Raw genomic sequence first — 20,155 nt, 5'->3', positions numbered from 1 at the left:
TAGACTCAGGCAAGGGTTGTAGGACCTGGGTAGTGATCAGGGGCTTTGAGTTGTAAGTGTTAAGCAGTCTGTAGGTTGCTATGAGCAAAGATTTAGGTCTAAAAAAGGAGGATGGGACCTCAGCACTAGATAGTGACAGTACAACCCAATGTTGGCAGAGAACAATCTGTTAGACTATGGGCCCACAAGAAAATAGGAAAGGCTGAGTTTTTTTTAAGACTTGTTTTTATTTAATTTATTTTTGTATAGAAACAGAAAGAAAGAGGAGAAGGAGGAGAAAGAGAAAGAGAGAGGCAGAGAGGAAGGGAAAGATTCCTTCAGTGCAGTGGTAGCCAGGCTCAAACCTAGTTGCATACATGCTAAACCAGCACACTATGCAAGTGAGTTATTTCGCTAGCCCTGGGCTATCTTTTATCAGGAGACAAACACATTACAAGATCTCACTGCACTTTTTCATTAAGATAAAGAGACAAAGAAAAATGAGAGTGACAACACAGCACTGGAAATTCTTTCATTGACATATTATCTACCATGTGGGTCTGAGCTCAAACTCAGATTGTGCACCCTCCAGGGTGAACAATCTCACCAAATCTGTCACTGGTTTTGAAGAATCATCTTCTTACATTTATTTATTCTGATAAATCCATTGAACCCAAACAACAATTCTAGATTTGACACATTTCACTAGCTATAAAAATATTTCAGTGAGTCAGAATATACAAATTTTGAAATCTAACCCTCAGTGCATTGTACTCTTTCTCATGTAGGGCACTTGTCAGAACATTTTTGACTAATATCATTACAAAGGCATATCTTCATTATCAGACCTAACATCACTGCAATCATAGTTTTCTTACTATCTCATTTTCAAAAGATGCAAAATATTCTCACCCTAATCTAGCAAGGATGCCGAAGCTATCTCTCAAAACAAAAGATTTAAATGTATACAAAATAGACCATCAAGGATTTTCATAGGTTGAGAAGTCAATCTAGCTTCAGAGATTCAAAGGGCAAACAGACTCTCCTTATAGGAGCTAATGAGCTGGTAATTTAAACTTGGAATGCATGCACATTTATCACCTGAACAACTTAGAATGCTTGAGAATTATATTAAATAAGCTCTGAATGTGCTCTATAAGCATAGGAGCCAAGCTTGCTTGTGGCACATCTGTTTATAATGTAATTCACTGAATACTATAAGCCTACTACTGAGACCTGATGCTGAGGGGCAAAAAAAATTGATGCCTTTAAACATATGACTGTGCACTGAAAAATGTTCCTGGTTACTCAATAGACCAGATGAATATGCACAAGAAGATTATTTCCATGCCTACATGCACAACATTAATTCTGTATTTCGTGGATCATAGAATCATTTTGATTTTTAAGACTTATTAGGTAAGAAACACATTTTGTAGAACTGGGTGGTAAAGCAGCCAGTGGAGGACAAATTTACCATGGACAGTGCCCCAGGTTTAAGTCACCAGCCCTCACTTGCAGTGTGTGTGTAGGGGGGAAGCTTTGTATGTGTTTCTCTTTCTCCATCCCTCTCTAATTTCTCTTTCAATTTATTTATGTCCTATCAGATTAGAAAATAAATATTTAAGAAAGAAATACATTTTATAAGGCTATCCTTTCCAGAGTTAGTGCATTCTCTCATTCAAAAAACTAAACTGAATGTTTCTTTACAGATGTCCCATTCTAGGTGCTATTATAAACACTGATTCATGGGAAGAATACAGCCACATTAATGGGAGTTTGGGATAAAAATGAATGTACTCTCATGATGGACTTTGAAAGTCTCAAAACTTCTGAGATGACAGTAATTGTACATTTGGTGTACAAAGTAAGAGAATGTTGGTTGAAAAACTGAAATTCGGTCAAGTTACAGCCTTGTTACATGAATGTTACTGTTCATGGTTACAGTGCCAGAGTTGACGAGACATTTATTTAGGTGTTGTCATCTGCTAAACATAGGCCCCAGAAGCACATGAGCTTTATGCTCAAGTTCCCTGGGCAAAAGAAGAATAAAAGGAGTTAAAAAGATTGAATTCATTCCCAGTAAGGTCACTCTATACAAAATGGTTTTCAGACAGCAAAGCTCTGACTGGTGGAAGTTCTCAAGATGTGATTTGTCTTTGGTAGTTTTTCATGTGTTGCTGTGCTTTTATTTTCTTCTGAGTGGTGGACAGATATTAGTCTGCACTTTTACATGCTGGAGAATTGATTCTCAAATAATCTCACAGCCCTTTTATTATTTTTATTTCTTTTGCTTTGTTTTAACAGCATCTTATTTAATTAATATTGTTTTCATCCCAGAAAGGCATTTTGATATGCACATTTTGGAAATTAACCCAAAAGTTGCAGCAATAAGGCCTATGACAGATATCACCCAGATAGTCCAAATTCAGATAGGTCTGTGTTGTTGAATACACACAATCTCCTAGACAATTCAGGAAAACAACAAAAATTAACTATCTTTCATTTATATACATACCACATTAAAATGATGTTTTCATACTTGGTTCTTATATTAGCACCTATCTTATGACCTGCCACTTAGACATTTGATAAATATTTGTTAAACAAATAGAACAACCATGCTGGATAATTTATGCATTCCACTGTTAACTGGTCTGCAAGCTAAATTCCAGGATAAACACTAACAGAGTTAATTGGTTATTGTACCAGGAATTTGTATCCAAATGCCAAGGGGAAATGGAGGATAAAGATGGGAAATTTCCCAGCTGGCATGACTCTCTCATCCATCCCAATGCCGAAGAAAAAACAAGGGTAAAAACCTATCTTTATGCCAATTCAGTGAATTCAGATGCTGGGAGGTTTCACCCTTCTCTCATCACAGTTGACAGAGGCAAATCTTGTCCCTATTATATCATTTTTTTATTAGAGATTTAATTGTTTTTGTCAGTGATTGACAAGATTGTGGGACAAAAGGGGTGCACTTCCATACAATTCCCACCACCAGAGTTCCATATCCCAAACTCTCCATTCCCTACCCCACTAAGAAAAGATGGAAACAGACTAGGGGTATGGATCAACCTGTCAACACTATGTCCAGCAGACCTCCCACCTTCTATACCTTATAAAGATCTTTGATCCATATTCCCAGAGGAATAAAGTGCTTTTTCCCCCCTGCATGGGATAGCTCCATGTTTGTTTTACATTATATTACTCACTAAAACTGGAATCATTAGTGGAGCCTAAAATTATGACTGATTTTATGCAATGTAATAGTAAAAACTTAAAGTGTTGCTTCCTATGAATGAAGAAATGAGTGGTCTCTTGAAATGAAACCTTAGAGTTGTCTTTCTTTTAACTTGATATAAATTCAAAATAACCACAGTAGGCAAGACTTTAATAATGTAAGTTTTCCATGGAAATAACCCTGAATTTAAGATTTACATGTTCAAAAAATTAGTACTCCACAGGTATCATTTTATAAGTTACCTTTGCATCATCCTTGGTAGTTAAATTTACTGTCAGAGACTCAGACCCTGAAAAACCAGTTGAGCTCCTACTTATGTATCAGAAAGGCATTTCAGGATACAAACTTCATGATTTATACAAGCAGTAGTTAATTAGCTAGAAGCAAGAGATGAAAGAGGATGGGAGGTTGAATAGGAAAGCAAGTGACAATACGCAACAGAATGTCAGAAACTCTCTTTGAGAATTCTGGGGATCATTAGATTTTCATATTTTTTTCCTCCTTTATCCCTCCTTTCCCCTTGTTTGTGAATAGTTGATTCAAATATTCCTAAGCTGTATACCTGTGATTTGTCTATTTGTCTCAGGGGATATTAAATAGACACTTTCAGCTGCCTGTAATAGTTCTTGGTCCCTCAGGTTTCTTAAACACCAGCTGGGAGCCCTCCATCATAGCTTACCTCTCCATCTGTGCTACATAGTTTCATTTATATTGGCTTGATCACCTCTTCCCTCCCAACTCTTATATAGTACCCTCCATCTTAAAGCTGTTTTTACTGTTTTTTTGTGTTTTGTTTTTATTTTTTTTTAGTGATTTCCAAGATTCTGCCTGGTAATTTTAAAAAATAATTTCATTTATTTATTTATTTATTAGATAGAAATAGAGGGGGAAGAGAGAGAGAGAGAGAGAACTGTAGCCCTGCTCCACCACTCGTGAAGCTTCCCCCCTGCAGGTGGGGACCAGGGGCTTGAGCCCAGGTCCTTGTGCATTATAACATGAGCACAACCAGGTGAACCACCACCCAGCCCCAAGATGTCTCTACTGTTAACAACTGTACAAGACTGATGTGGGTATTATATTTTATTTACTAAATGCCTTTCAAAGAACTTTTATGTCATATGAGATAAAGTTTCACAAGTGTGCTTGAGAAAAAGAGAGCACCTTAATAATTTGATTTTCCAGTCATTGGGGAAGATAGGATTAAAAACAGAGATAAAATTAAAGTCTTTTTACAATAGAAAATAACTTAAGAAAGGAATAAGAGTCTGAAGAGATAGCATAAAAAAGACTCAGGTCTGAGGCTCTGAGGTCCCAAGTTAAATGCCAGGCACCATCATCATAAACCAAAGCTGAGCGGAGATCTGGTTTCAATCTCTCTCTCTCTCTGTCTCTCTCTTTCTTGCAAATAAAACATTTTTAAAAAGAAAAAAGAGAGAAATAAAGCTAAGAAGTCAGAAAGTAGCTCACTGGGTAGAACCCCATATGGCCTTGCTGTGTCTCCCCTACCCAGGTCTGAACCTGTCAACAGATGAAATTATCATAACACAGGGGAAGTTTCAGGGCTGTGATTGTGGTTGGTCTATCATCTATCTATCTATCTGTCTATCTATCTATATGATATATCATCATCTATCATCTATCTACTATCCGAAGTTTGAGTGAAGAATGAATATTAGAAGAGAGAAAATAGAAATTGTAGAAGAGATATCATTAAATGCTTCTAGTGCTTTATGTCACATGGTATTCTAATTTTTGAACTGTAGCAGAACATTAACTATAACAGGAGCAGCTTTGAGAGAATAAGATTAGATTGAGTGAGGCCCCTAAATATTTTTTCTAATTGTAACCCCTACCATGCATCTTAGTTTACAGATAACAATGTAAGATCAAAAGTAAGTATAGATTTGAAGAACCATTTTGTGGCAGGAAAGTAGAACCAGGCTTATCTTTTATAAGTTGCTTATTATCATTCACAAGATGGGATGCTCTATTTGCAGGTCACCTGGAAATACTGATGTAACAGTTGTTTTGCTCTCAGAAGGAAGATTTTAAGAGATTAATGGGTGGAAATGAAATTTGCATAATATTTTTTCAAATAGTTTACTCTTTTTTTTTTTTTTTTTTGCCTCCAGGGTTATTGCTGTGGCTTGGAGCCAGTGCTATGAATCCACTGTTTCCAGTGGCTATGTTTTGTTTTTCTGTTTTGTTCTATAGGACAGAGAGAAATTGAGAGAGGAGGGAGATATAGAAAGGGAGAGGGAAAGATAGACACCTGCAGACCTACTTCACCAATCCTGAAGTGTCCCCACTGCATGTGGGAAGCAGGGGCTCCAACCCAGATCTTTGCACATATTACTATGTGTGCTTAACTGGGTGTGCCACCACTTAGCCCCCCAAATAGTTTATTCCCCAAATAGTTTATTATTACTAGAAATACTAGTAATAATCAAATAAATAAACTTACCCCAGAACAATTATAAATTTAAAATCATAGGAAAATCTAGGGGCTGCATTGTAGTGCACCTGGTTGAAAACACACATTCAGTTTTCAAGGGCCCAGGTTCAAACTCCTCTTCCCCACCTACAGAGGGGAAGGGTTAAAAGTGGTAAAACAGTGTTGTAGGTGTTTTTCCCTCTCCCTCCCCCCTTCCCTCTCAGTTTCTTTCTCTATTCAAAATAAATGAATAGGTAAATTCTAAAAATTCATACAAAAATATGTATGACCCTAAATTGTTACTCATTGGGTTATTGTTGATAGACTGACCTTAAAATTCCAAAGGCTGACAGTCTTGGAAAGTTTGACTTTCAAGGATATTACCCAGCAACAAGAAATCTAGGCATGTATGCCCTTGAAAGTCAGTGTTCTGAAGAGTACATTTTTATTAGAACCTTTCAGCAGGCATAGGCAGTGCTGTAAGTCAAAGTACAAAATTAGCTTATAGAGGTGCAGAAGGTACAAAGTACAAATGTAATTATCTCTGAAATGGATCAAACAGGACAGAAAAATCTTATCAAAAGGTATATCTACTATGGTTTGCACTTAAGATTTGGGGTAGGTAGGGTTGAATGTTCAGAAAAAGCACAGATGCCTAAGAATCATGATTGGATCAGGAGAGATATTATTAAAGAATTTCAGGGCCCCCCTCATGCCAACTAAGGCATGCCAACAAGACTGGAGGACACTAGGTCTCCAACGTAGCCTACTTGAAAGACTGAACTAGGTGCTTTCCTCTATAATTCCAGAAATTTCTATGGCCCTTAGTGGTGACTTTAGTAGTGTAATTGTACAAGGAGAGATGGAGTGATGGAAACTAGTTAACATCGACATTGTGAAGAGAGAAATTTAGGTCGAGAGAGAGAGAGAGAGAGAGAGAGAGAGGGAGAGATTAATCTATACTTGTTAAAATCAATGGTGGAAAAGTATTTTCTGTTGGAGTCATTGTGGTTTGAATATCTTTGAGTATGTAATTATTGTAGTGGGAATACCTATTGGTGTTTACTGTAATTTGAGTATCTATGGGTACTTATTGTAGTTTGAATATTTGTTGGTGTTTACTGTAGCTTGGATAGCTATTGGGAGATAAGAAGAATTAACCTATTAAAACATCCAACATCTCTTTGTTTTTACTTATGAGAACCTAAAGTCCTACATGGTGACAGGAAGAGAAAAAATACATAGTTGAGGAAGACAAGGAAAGAAGGATTTGAGAAGTATATTTCTCTTTTTCCCACTGACCAATGTTTTTCTCAATTATATATTATTTTCTGACTCTTGAAAAAAAAGTAAACGCTGTGGTTCTGGGGATATGCACACAAACAAATGGCTTTGAGAATGTGTGTGTGTGTGTGTGTGTGTGTGTGTGTGTGTGTGTGTGTGTGTGTGTGTGTGTGTATACAACTGAATGCAGGAGCTCCTGAAACACTGGTCTAGTGAATTAGGAGACCAACTCACAGGTGACTAAGAGCTGCAAAGTAACAGTTTAGCATGCAGTAGTCTGGCTAACAATATCCTCTATCCTGTGAATATGGGCTATCACCTTGCAATGAAAAGGTGAGCAGGTTTGTAAATTGTAAATGACATGAAGGTTAAAAATGGAGGATTAGATTAGGGAGGCTTAGATTAGGGAGGAGAAGGAAGAAACAAGGATACATGCACACACACACACACCAGAAAAAAGCAAATATCCAATATAAAAAAGAAGAAATAGTGCAGCTCTTTTATATGGAGAGGAAGAATTTAAGAAAGAATCCCCTTCTTCCCACAATGACCCTGGGTCCATACTCCCAGAGGGATCGAGAATGGGAAAGCTATCAGGGGAGGGGATGGGATATAGAGGTCAGGTGGTGGGAATTGTGTGGAGTTGTAAGCCTCCTATCCTACGGTTTTGTTAATGTCTCCTTTTTTAAAAATTTTTTTTTATTTAAGAAAGGATTAATTAACAAAACCATAGGGTAGGATGGGTACAACTCCACACAATTCCCACCACCCAATCTCCATATTCCACCCCCTCCCCCAATAGCTTTCCCATTCTCTATCCCTCTGGGAGCATGGACCCAGGGTCATTGAGGGTTGCAGAAGGTAGGTCTGGCTTCTGTAATTGCTTCCCCGCTGAACATGGGCGTTGACTGGTCGGTCCATACTCCCAGTCTGCCTCTCTCTTTCCCTAGTAGGGTGTGTCTCTGGGGAAGCTGAGCTCCAGGACACATTGGTGGGGTCTTCAATCCAGGGAAGCCTGGCTAGCATCCTGATGGCATCTGGAACCTGGTGATTGAAAAGAGAGTTATCATACAAAGCCAAACAAATTGTTGAGCAATCATGGACCCAAAGCTTGGAATAGTGGAGAGGAAGTGTTAGGGAGGTACTCACTGCAAACTCTAATGTACTTCTGCTTTCAGGTATATGTTTTGCAGTAGTTTATGGATACGTGTGAACATAAGCTCTCTCACAGAAACTGGTGTATATCTAGGTTTTGGGACTTTAGAAAGTGAACCACCTGAGATGAAATTAGAGCGTACTATAAAAGGAAAGGTCTCACCCGAGTAATGAAGCTGAAGGATTGTCATTCCACACGTGAAGTCTCTGGACACAGTCTGAGGTGAAGCATGTTGAGGTGGCAATCGTTGTGTTGGTTAGGTTGTGATCGGCGGATGCAATATTATTTGGGATGGATTGGGAGAGGCATACGGGAAACTGGGCCCTATCCAAGCGTTCCAGGACTGGGGAAGTAGGGGCTCTATAGTGGAGATGTGAGGTTCCTGCTGTCTTAGGGTTCAAAAAGACAATCGATAGTTAATGTTATCATCACATTATTTGGTAATTGGGTTAACTTTGAAAAGTTTGTTATGGTTTGCTGTACAGTATCCAGTATCTTGTATATAGCTGTGCTATTGGATGTTTCTAATCTACTTGGTCTAGGCTTTTGAGAGAGTCCGCATATCAAATACACAGCCTATATATTAAAAAGATTCAGTTTGTGTTTTGAAAAACTTTGATAATGTCTCCTTTCTTAACTAAATAAAAAAAAAAAGAATCCCCTTCTTATAATTAGAGCAGTGAAAGCAGCATCATTCTCCCCCTGAAATTACAAAGCATCATCCATAGAAATGTTACTGTGTTTTTAGTCTTTACGCTTAGACAGGACTGGGATCTTCACTCAGTTACTAAGTTCAGTCATGGACATGTTCATCCTTCATTCATGGAAATACTTCTGTTCTGAATAATGTTATGATTCTGATGTCTGGTAGGTACATTTTAGTTTTTCATTTGAGCATCTTCAGTTTGAAGTGTCATGGTGCAGGATAATTTATGTTTACTGACATTCTCAAGATATCAATTCCATGCTTTGAGATACATAACTTGTTTTACCATGTATCTTTTAAGTACCAAATAGTTCAAAAAGATGAATAATTTAGTCATACAATTTCAATTATATCTGCATGCTTGAATAGAGCCCCTGAAGTCTACAAAGATGTTTTAATACAGAATGTTACTAAAAGCACCTTTACATTCTTCCCAGAGTCATTTTTTTTTTCTAGGATTAAAATGAAATAATTTTATCTTTTCAGTAAAACTGTCTTGGTTATTGATCTCTCATGTGTTTTCAAAATCTTAAATACAAGAGCTAGGTGGTATCATACCTGGCCAAGAATATACATTGGAGTGCACAAGGACCCAGGTTCAAGCCCCTGGTCCCCACCTGCAAACGGAAAGCTTCACAAGTGCTGAAGCAGGGTTGCAGGTGTTGCTCAGTCACTTTCCCTCTCTAGCTTCCACTCCCTTTTCAATTTATATTTGTCTCTATCCAGTAATAAATAAATAAATAAATTTGAGATAAAAACTTAAATACTAATTTTTTTCTACAGCACAGTAATGTACTTTGCTTAAGGATTCAATATTTAGAATTCCTATTCAAGCAGACAATGTGTTTCTAGTTTCATAGATGCTATTTTTAATTCTAAAAAGGCACAATAGAAAATATTTTCATCTATTTTATGCATTTATGTTTTCATTTATTTATATTTAATAGTGAATTACAATATTGTAGTATTGCAATATAGAGTTTCATACTCCACCCACCATCAAGGTTCTGTATAACCACCCTTTCACCTCCCAAAAATAATAATAAATGACCACCAGGGTTCTCATAAAGCCTTAGAAACACTTTGGTTTGTTTGTTGGTTTTCACAAATTCATGTGTGTCAGTTCGTTACCCTATTAAGTGATTTTGGCTCCTTGTTATCTATTAGGTTGCAGTATATGTGTGAGCTAATTTCTGGGCTCCTGACTCTGTTCCATTGGTCTTAATGTCCATTTTCATTCTAGTACTGTGCTTTTTTAGTCATCACTGCTTTGTAGTATAAACCGAAATCAAGGAGTGTGATATTTCTATTATCTTATAGGACAAACTTTTATTGCAAAAATATAACCACATATAAACCACATCTTTATGTCCTACTATATCCATTAAATGCAACTTAATTTTGGAAACTATGGTTGGCAAGTTTTGCTGTTTATTCTGTTCTTTTTTCCTTTTACTTCTTTTTCCCCACCTTAGAGAAAGATGCAGGATTCAGAAAATAAATACTGTCTTATAAGGAACACATAGTCTTCTAAGGCATTCTTTATTTAGTAGGAAAAATGGCATGATTTATTCATTTTTATAAGAAAAATCACTTAAAACTTTTATAGTTTTAAGTACATTACTGTGCTGTAGAAAAAAATTAGTATTTAAGTTTTTATCTCAAATTTATTTATTACTGGATAGAGACAAATATAAATGCTATACTTTCTTAAAAACCTAGTTATTCTTTATTTAAATTATGCTGGTTTTACTCATTCCAAATGTTAATAGAAATATTTATCATTCTTATATTAATTTACCAACCTTGCTAATTTCTGAGTAAATCTGTTGACCAGCCTGCTAATCACTAAATCAGTAGAGTCTTGCTGAGATTCAAATACACACACACACACACACACACACACACACTGCTTAACACTCCAGCCCCTTCTGTAACACAAAATAACATCTCAGAGATTAAATCTGTAATTGACTGGGCAAAGAGCTGCATTTTCCCCCCAACAAGTTAAATACTGGAGAATATTAGGTTTGGTGGAACAGTTTTTGACCTACTCTGAAATTTAGAAGAAAACTTACATTTTTACCTCAGAAGTAAGTTGATTTTTTCTTTTTATGAAAAAAAAAAGTTCTTAAATGAGCTTCTAAGGAAACCTCTTTAGCTTTGAGAACGGTTTATACAACATTTAATTATGGTTGCCAGTAAATATACAGATGAAGGATTTATGATTTCTTTAGCCTTGAGAATCTCTAGTTTTTGAAAAATCTGGGTGTTGTACAGAATTAAGACAAAATAGAAGAAACTAAAGGACATGACCAATGATAATAACAATAATGAAAATGGAGGAAAAACATAAGTTGATGGAATGTCACCAAAAATGGTGTTACCTTGTATAATTGAAGTTCATTATCATACTGATTTCTGACTCAGTTATTGATAGAATATCATAACTTTAAAAAAATTTTAGTAAAAAAAAGTTTTCTCAAAAGCTTTTTTCTGGAAATATGTACAAAGTGTGCTTTAAAAAAATTACTATCTTATCAGCACTAGAACATAGGATTGGCAAACCTGAGACCCCCAGATTCTATCTGATACCTTATATACCAAAGCTCAGCAATGTTCTGGGCTCTGTATCTCTCATAAAAACATAATGTCTTTGCCTTCACACAAAGTGAAGCTTGGGGGGTGTTTTCCAGTGGTGGTGCACCTGATTGGGTGCACATGTTACAATGCACAAGGGCCAGGGTTTGAGCCCCAGGTCTCCACTTGCAGGGGAAATGCTTTGCAAGTGGTTAAGCAGCAATGCAGGTGTTCTCTTTCTCTCTTCCTCCTCCCCTGTCTACCTCCTCCCTCCCCTCTCAATTTCTGACTGTCTCTATCCAATAAATAAATAAATACTATATTTTTTTAAATGGTGAAGCTTGGGCTGGGTGTGTGGGTTGCTCCAAAGCAAAGAGCTCTGGGGAAGGAAGAGAAGGGATGGTGTGGTGAAGGTTTAGGGGTCCAGGTGAATGATAACAAATAAGTGCCTAAGCTGAAAGAGTGTTTTGCAGACACCTATCATGGGGAGATGACAAGTAGTGCCTGTATGCCAACAATTATGCTCAATAAAATGATAAAATATAAGCACTTAAAATGATAAAAATACTTTAATATAAAGGGAAAATGGAAACTTTTGTGTCCAGGAACTCAGAAGAGTATAGGATTTATAAGGAAGAAAGATCCTGTGTTTCCTGGCTGATACCACGTGTGCCAAGCAGTGCTCTGGTTCTCTTAAATAAACAAATATTATGATCTCACTCATAGACAGAAGGTGTACTGTAGTTGGTATATTGCACCGAAGTAAAAGGCTCTGAAGTTGGGGGGGGGGGGGTCAGTCCTGGATGACAGAAAAGGACCTAGTGCTAGTGGGGGTTAAATTGTTATGTGGAAAACTGGGAGATGTTATGCATGTAGTAACTACTGTATTTTGTTGTCAACTGTAAACCATTAATCCCCGAATAAAGAGATTTAAAAAAAATGTAAAAAAAAAAAAAAAAAAAAAAAAGGACATTTCCCGTGAATTTTGTTCTGGGGATATTCTGTTGGTTTCTTATTAATAAAAAAAAAAATACATAGAACTCAAACTGAACTGACAATAATAACCAGAGGTGAAGTTAGCATTTTGGTTGAAATTATAAAGAAAGTATTCCAGAAATGCTGCACAACATAGCAAATGTAGTGATACAGATTTGACTGATAAAGTTGGTCAAGTATGTAAAGGGACAATGAAATTAAGTCAACTACCATCAGACATAGTTGTAGGTGAAGCAAGTTTATTGGAGTGGACAGGCTGAGAACAGTCATCTGGGTGGGGGCGGGGTGGGGATGACCAATCGGTGGGTAAAGGACTCATGGTCAAAGCTAAGCAGAAACTCAATAGTATAGATACCTGAAATGGAGTCTTATTATTTTTTTTTTCTCCAAGGTTATCACTGGGGTGCAGTGCCACTGCTCCTGGCAGTCTTTTTTTTTTTTTTTTTGGATAGGACAGAGAGAAATTGAGATAGGAAGGGAAATTGAGATAGAGAGGGAAAGAGAAGACATCTGCAGACCTGTTTCACTGCTTGTGAAGCAACCCCCCTGCAGGTGGGGAGCTGGGGACTCTAACCCAGGTCCTTGAGAGGGTCCTTGCACTTTATACTATGTGCGCTTAATCTGGTGCACCACCTCCCTAACTTTTCTTAAATGGAGTCTTTTGAGTAAGCAGAAATTCCTTTAGTTATCAGGGCCACACTTTTCTGGGGTTGCTTAAAAAAACAATTTTCCTTTATCTTAATCAATTACTTAACATGAAAATGGGTTCTTCAAGAAAGAAATCTTTACAATTAATCAATGGTCTTTTTTAAAAAAATTTATTTCTATATTGGGGAATTAATGTTTTACATTCAACAGTAAATACAATAGTTTGTATATGCATAACATTCCCCAGTTTCCCATTTCAATGGTCTTTATGAGACAGACTGCTGCCCAGGGTGGAGATGGGAAACTTTTTGTTTTTAATGCCATCAGGGTAATCATTGGAGTTCAGTGTCTGCACTATGAGTCCACTGCTCTTGGCAGCCATTTATGCTTTTTTTAATTTCTTATTTGACAGGACAGATATAATTTGAGGGAGCAAGGGGGGATGGAGGGGAGAGAGAGAGAGAAAGAGAAAGAGACCCTGCATACCAGCTTTACCACTTATAAAGTGTACCCCTTGCAGGTGGAGAGCAAGAGCTCAAACACAGGTACTAAGACATGTGTACACTCAACTGGGTGTGCCACTACCTGGCCCCCAGATAGGAAAGTTCTTTATCAAAACTCTTAGACTTTTGATATATGAGTACGGCTAGGACCCAGACACCTTTATTCATTCATGTCACAACAATTACTATATGAGGGTTATGAAGACAGTAACTTCAGGACCTGGTTCTCCCATACAAACTTGCTCTTTTTTTTCTTTTCTTATGTTGAAGAATAGAAAACTATATAGGTAATCTAGATACATTAAAATTACCACCAGTATCCTAATGCTTCCAGGACTACGAAACTATTCATTAATAATTGCAATAATGCCATTACTTTGATTAGTTCTTCTCCCTGTTACCAATAGTCCTCAAAACTATTATCAATAATTCCAGCACTATAGTCAATAGTGTGATCAGGCCTGTGAGGCAATAAATAAAACACTCATGCACAAATGAAGGCATTCTTTTTGTATTTTTAAAGGGTTTTGTTTCATTATTTAGTCAAAGAGAAGAGGAACTTTTGCTCTGAGAAAAATCCTACTTCCTGCAGCTATCTGAGAAACAGAGAATTTGTAGTGATAGTATTACTGAGTTTGCTGCTTTAAAAAAGAAACTAATTGGTGCAAGAGAAGACAATATAATCAGGTGCTAGTCAAGCCTGAAAAAATAGCATATTCTTAAAGGATCATCTTACTCTGTGATTGAGTTCAAGGCTTACAAGTGGTAGAGGATCAGTGGGGAAGAAAGCTATCAGTCACATAGCTATCTGCCTTAAAGTCTCCTGTCATAAACTATTTGACTTGAGAAGGGTCTTGTCACATGGTGGTTTGTTCAAACTGTTTGTCCAACTGGAAGGGGTCTTATTTTAGCTGGACTGTTGTCCTGGTTCGTTTCTCCAATATTTCTTCTTGTTGGTTTACCCATTTTATATATTATGTTATGAGTTCCCTCTCTTAGTACTTTTCAAATTACTGATCACTATTTCCTGGATTGACTTGTGTCTAAGTAAGGTAATTAAAGGGTTCACAGTGGTGGAAGTTAACAGTTGTTTCAATAGTATTTTAATCCCTGAGTTGGAGCTCAGTGATTTAAAAGCCTCTTTTTTTCTTTTCTGTAGGCTATGGGAGCCTGAGGGCTTCTAAACTATAAGTAGGCCTCTTAGCTTAATCACTGACTCCTGACCAAGAGATAAGGCAGGGTGTGGCAGAGATAGTCCAGTGGTTATGCAAAGAGACTTTCACAGCCCCACAGCTATGCCACTGAGGTATAGGTCTTCTGAGTTTCCTGGTTAGATCTCTGTCCCCCTGTGTCCCTCCCTGCCGCTGCTCCAGATTCTGAAGGCAGTAGCAATGGAGACTCAGAGTTGCACTTGGTGAGTCTCTGGAGAGTCCTCTCCTCCCTTCAGCTGTCCCCTTGTTGGTGGAACAGACTGGAGGTGGTGTCTCAACTGATAAACCTCAGAACTGTTACCAGCCACTTAGTCTCTCCCTAGGCTCCTCTCTGTCACCAGCAACATGTGTTTGCACTCACCGTGATTTGGTGGGTTCCTATAGTAGTTCTAGTCCTGTCTTATTGCAGTCCCAGGTAGTCTCCTTTGGTATTCCTAGTTGAAAGAGCACCGACTCCAGAAGTCTGGAAGGGGTCTTATTAATGGGATTGTTTTACTGAAGTTGTTGTATTTGTCCAAGGTTTTGTATGGCTAGAAAGCATCTTGTCACAATGAATGAATCACCAGAAACTAGTGAACTGTAAAATTTCTAGACAGAATTATTAAGCAAAACTTTCTCCCTGAAATTTATATAGCAGGCTCATCTTTTCCAGAGATTCTTGTTATATAAGAGCTCATTTATCAAAAATTCTGTTTTCGGGGGTCAGGTGGTAGCTCAGCGGGTTAAGTGCACGTGGCGCAAAATACAAGGACTGGCAGAAGGATACTGGTTTGAGCCTCCTGCTCCCCACCTGCAGGGGAGTCGCTTCACAAGCAGTGAAGCAGGTCTGCAGGTGTCTTTCTTTCCTCTTCTCTGCCTTCCCCTCCTCTCTTCATTTCTCTCTGTCCTATCCAACAACGAACGACATCAACAATAACAATAATAACTACAACAACAATGGCAACAAAAGGGGGGAAAATGTCCTCCAGGAGCAGTGGATTCATGGTGCAGGTACTGAACCCCAGCAATAACCCTGGAGGCAACAAAAACAAAACAAATTGTGTTTTCAAACTTCTTTTTTTAAAAAATATTTTTCTATTTATTTATTTATTCCCTTTTGTTGCTCTTGTTGTGGTTATCATTGTTGTTGTTATTGATATCGTTGTTGTTTGATAGGACAGAGAGAAATGGAGAAAGGAGGGGAAGGCAGGGAGGGGAAAAGAAAGAGAGACACCTGCAGACCTGCTTCACCGCCTATGAAGCGACTCCCCTGCAGGTGGGGAGCTAGGGTCTCAAGCCGGGATCCTCACTCCGGACTTTGCTCTTTGCGCCATGTGCTCTTAACCCGCTGCAATACCGCCCGACTCCCGTTGTTAAACTTCTTATCTTGCTTTTATAAAGTTAGGAAAGAACTTTATTAGTAATTTATTAATATATACATGAGTACACACATACAAACATATTTATAAAACATGCACCAGGATAGTGTCTAAGTATGTAATGTTTGATCATTTATACCTACAGATTTTATCTGAAAATACTATTGAAAAATATTTAGACAAGCATTTTTTGCTCAAAGAATTTAGCTAACATGTATCCCAATGATAGAATTCCTAATGGATTTCTTTTTTTCATTTATTTTTCTTTTAATAGGGGGTGAGGCAGAGAGCTATAGATGGTAAGAGATAGCAAAAGAAACAGAAAGAGAGATACATGAAGCACTGCCCTGAATATCCCTTCCTGCAGGTGGGTATGAAGGGCTTGAACCAGGATTTTCCAGCATGGTCATATGTGTGCTATACTGGGTGTGCTGCCACTAACACCCCATTTAATTTTTTAAAATATAGAAAGAAGTTGAATGCTAAAATTTTAATTAACTTTTCATAACAACATATCTCATGACAGGGCTGTATCTCATAAAGATCATAAACTTATCCCTCATCTTGAAATTTGGATTGATACAATGTTTTTATAGAAGTGTTTGACTTTGGGGCTGAGCAGTGGCCATCTACTTAAGTGCACATATTACTATGTGCAAGGACCCAGGTTCAAGCCCCTGCTCCCCACTTGTAGGGGGGGAGCTTCACAAGTGGTGAAGCAGGTCTGAAGGTGTCTCTCTTCCTCTCTATCACCCCCTACACTCTCAATTTCTCTCTATCCTATCCAATAAAATTAAAATTTAAAAAATTATTGACAGGATTCATAGTGCAGGTGCCAAGCCCCAGCATTAACCCTGGTGCGGGGCTAGCTTCACGAGTGGGGGAGAGAGAGACGACCAGGGACTCATGGCTGAGTGGTACGCCACTCAGTCTTTATTCATGTGGAAAGCAGCACAATCTAAGCTATCTCTAATCACAATCCTGTCCTTATATAACCTGAGACAGAAGTGTCAAGTCCGAAGAGGATGTACGATAGGGGGTAGGGAGAAGGAAAAAGCATGCAAAACAGTGAGGATTAAACCAATGTCCTGGAGGCAGGGCGGTGCTTAGTTAACAGTGGTAACGTAAATAGAATACAGTGTTAAGCAGGGGGGATTAAACCAATGAAACAGAAGGGGTCTTAGAAGCAAAATTTAGAAGCAGGCCAACACCCTGGTGCCAAAAGAAAAAAAAAAACTAATTACATCTGGCTGGTGCGACTTCAGCATCCCCTTCTCAAAAAAAAAGATAAACAAAAATGCAATGTCATAATTCCAAGATTTTAAACCACTCCACAGTGTCCTTTCACAAAATAAAAAAAGAATAAGAAGTTCAGCTTGAAATTTATTTTACTCAAATGCCTTTGCTGAGACAAAGTGAGAACTTGGTATAGCTTACAATATCTGTTATGGAAATGTAGTTCAGTAATCTAACTTTTTTTTTTTTTTTAGTTATAGCCTAGAAACTTGGAAAAAAAAATCCTGAAATCTGAAGCAGGTCTCTCTTCTATGTTTATATCTTTCATCGTCTATGAAAATACCAAAGTTTCTAGGAAGAAATATCCAAGTTCATCAATCTTACTCTACTATGGGAATGCTAGGTTTCACTTCTGTCTTCTTTAGGAGTTTAGTTGGGTTCAGTGGACCATTTCAGGCCATGTTTGCCTTTTTTCTGTTTCCAATTTGCTTCACTCGAAATTTCAGAGCAGCTCCACTGCTCACCAATACTCCATACATCTGGGCTTGGAATGCCCCGTCTGTTCTTTGTGATAGTAAGTTCAATGTGCCAATAGATCTGAGCCTTTTCTCTTTCATTGGAAATCCACAAAAGAATGTCATTGGACAAAATGTTACAATATTCTATATGGATCGACTTGGTTACTATCCTTACATAAATACTGTGAATCACACTGATGTGAATGGAGGAATTCCACAGGTGGGATCCCTCCAAAAGCATTTGGTCAAAGCTAAGGATGACATCCTGTACTACATGCCACAAGACAAACTGGGCTTGGCTGTTATTGACTGGGAAGAATGGAGACCTATTTGGGCAAGAAACTGGAAACCTAAAGATATTTATCAGCAGAAATCTATTGAACTGGTTCTACAAAATAATGTACAGTTGAGTGAAGAGGAAGCAACCAAGATAGCCAAAGTAGATTTTGAAAAAGCAGCAAGAGATTTTATGCAAGAGACTTTGAAAGTTGGAAAATCACTGCGACCAAAACATTTATGGGGTTATTATCTTTTCCCAAATTGTTATAACTATAATTATAATGAACCCAGTTATAATGGAAGTTGTCCTGACATAGAAAAGAGTAGAAATAATGAGCTCTTCTGGTTATGGGAGGAAAGTACTGCTCTTTACCCATCCATTTATTTGAATGACAAGTTAACGTCTAGTCCTGAAGCTATACTCTATGTTCGAAATCGTATTCAAGAAACCATTCGAATTTCTGAAGTTCTCAATGCTCAAGATCCACTTCCAATTTTTGTATATGCTCGCCCAGTTTTTTCTGGTGGATCTGGAGAATACCTTTCTCAGGTAAATAAGTCAAGGATTTGGAACTATTAATTAACTTAAACCTGAAGTTTCAGTGAAATTTAACATCACTTGTGAAGTGAGAAAAATTTAGCTCTAAATAGCCTTTAGTGACATTCCTATAAGTTCTATATGATTTTATGAATTCTAAATAAAGATATAAATAATACATTTTAAGTCAGCAACAATAAATATTCACTAATTTTTATCTTTTTTTACTGTCATTACAATAACAAAAAATGGATTTTTAATTATCTTAAATTTTTGACAAAATCACAATCCTGTGATAGAAAAAGAGAAGAAATTGATTTAATATGTTGTCTATCCTAATTATCTATGATTACAACAATATTATATGACCATATTAAAATTATTATTTTTTTCCCAGCCACCCTTAAAGTTATTTATATCTTTATTTAGCATTCATGTATAACTTTTTGTTACCATCTGGGTATAATGGTTTTATTTTATTTTGTTTCTTTCTGTTAACTCTTTCTATCACATTTGCCAGGCTGACCTTGTGAGTACAATTGGTGAGAGTATTGCTCTAGGTGCCTCTGGAATTGTAATGTGGGGAAGCCTCAATTTAAGCCAAAGTATGGTAAGTTGAATTGATAATTAGAGATTAAAAAATCTATATTTGTAATGATTTGGGAGTTGTGGTGTAAATAACTAATTAGTAGTATGCTTGGCGCATAGTAATATATGTTTAATGAATACTGACCTTTCATTTATAGGTTTACATTTCTCCTCCTCTTCCTCCTTCTCATCACTGGGCTTTAGTGCCTTCATTAGAAATTCACTGCTCTTGCAGCTATTTTTTCAATTTTTTGGATAGGACGGAGAGAAATTGAGGAAGGGGCAAAGACAGAGAGGGAGAGAGAAAGACAGACATCTGCAGACCTGCTTCACTGTTTGTGTGGCGACCCCACTTCCCACTGTTGTAGGGAGCCCAGTGCTCTAACTGGGATCTTTACACAGGACCTTGTGCCTTCATACTCTGTGTGCCTAACCCAGTGTGCCACTGCCAGATCCCCTCCTCTTCTTTTCCTACTTCTTCTTTTGGAAAGGATTTTCCTGGGAGTTACTTTGCACCTGCACAATTCCACTGCACCCTAAGAGAACTTTTTTGTTTCAGATAAAAGATAAAAGACATAAAGTGACACACAGAGAGAAGGATACGTAGCACCAATCCTTCTTTCATTGTTGTTGGAGGTTGGCTTGAATATACGTTGCACACATGGCAGAGCAGCGCACTATTCAAGTGCTGGAGCTCATGTGGGTTAGCTCTCAACCAGGAAGGTAAACGACCAGTTCTCCCTCGCTCGTTCAAGAGATGACGTGATATACACAAGAGATACCTGGGAGAATTGGGACAATCTCATTTAATGGCTGATGGACATAGGTTTAAATAGAGAACCAAACAAAGAACATTTTTCAGATATGTCAGAAATTACAGGTTTCTTAAAGGTC

General features: G+C 37.5%; 1 protein-coding gene across 6 annotated transcripts in view; it reads left to right on the top strand.

The window, feature by feature from the left end:
* LOC103121176 (hyaluronidase PH-20-like) overlaps positions 1-20,155 on the top strand; it is a 36,654-nt gene that overhangs the window by 8,792 nt on the left and 7,707 nt on the right. For all 6 annotated transcript variants that reach the window (XM_060196511.1, XM_007531692.2, XM_060196515.1 and 3 more), the window contains exons 3-4: positions 17,593-18,685; positions 19,194-19,283. In XM_060196511.1, coding sequence (XP_060052494.1) covers positions 17,672-18,685; positions 19,194-19,283 — 1,104 coding nt within the window. In that variant the 5' untranslated portion in view covers positions 17,593-17,671. The remainder of the gene's footprint in view (positions 1-17,592; positions 18,686-19,193; positions 19,284-20,155) is intronic.

The sequence above is a fragment of the Erinaceus europaeus genome, chromosome 8, assembly GCF_950295315.1.
Source record: "Erinaceus europaeus chromosome 8, mEriEur2.1, whole genome shotgun sequence".
Lineage (NCBI taxonomy): Eukaryota > Metazoa > Chordata > Mammalia > Eulipotyphla > Erinaceidae > Erinaceus > Erinaceus europaeus.
The sequence above is the reverse complement of the archived record's forward strand: the minus strand, read 5'-3'. Positions and strand labels throughout refer to the sequence as shown.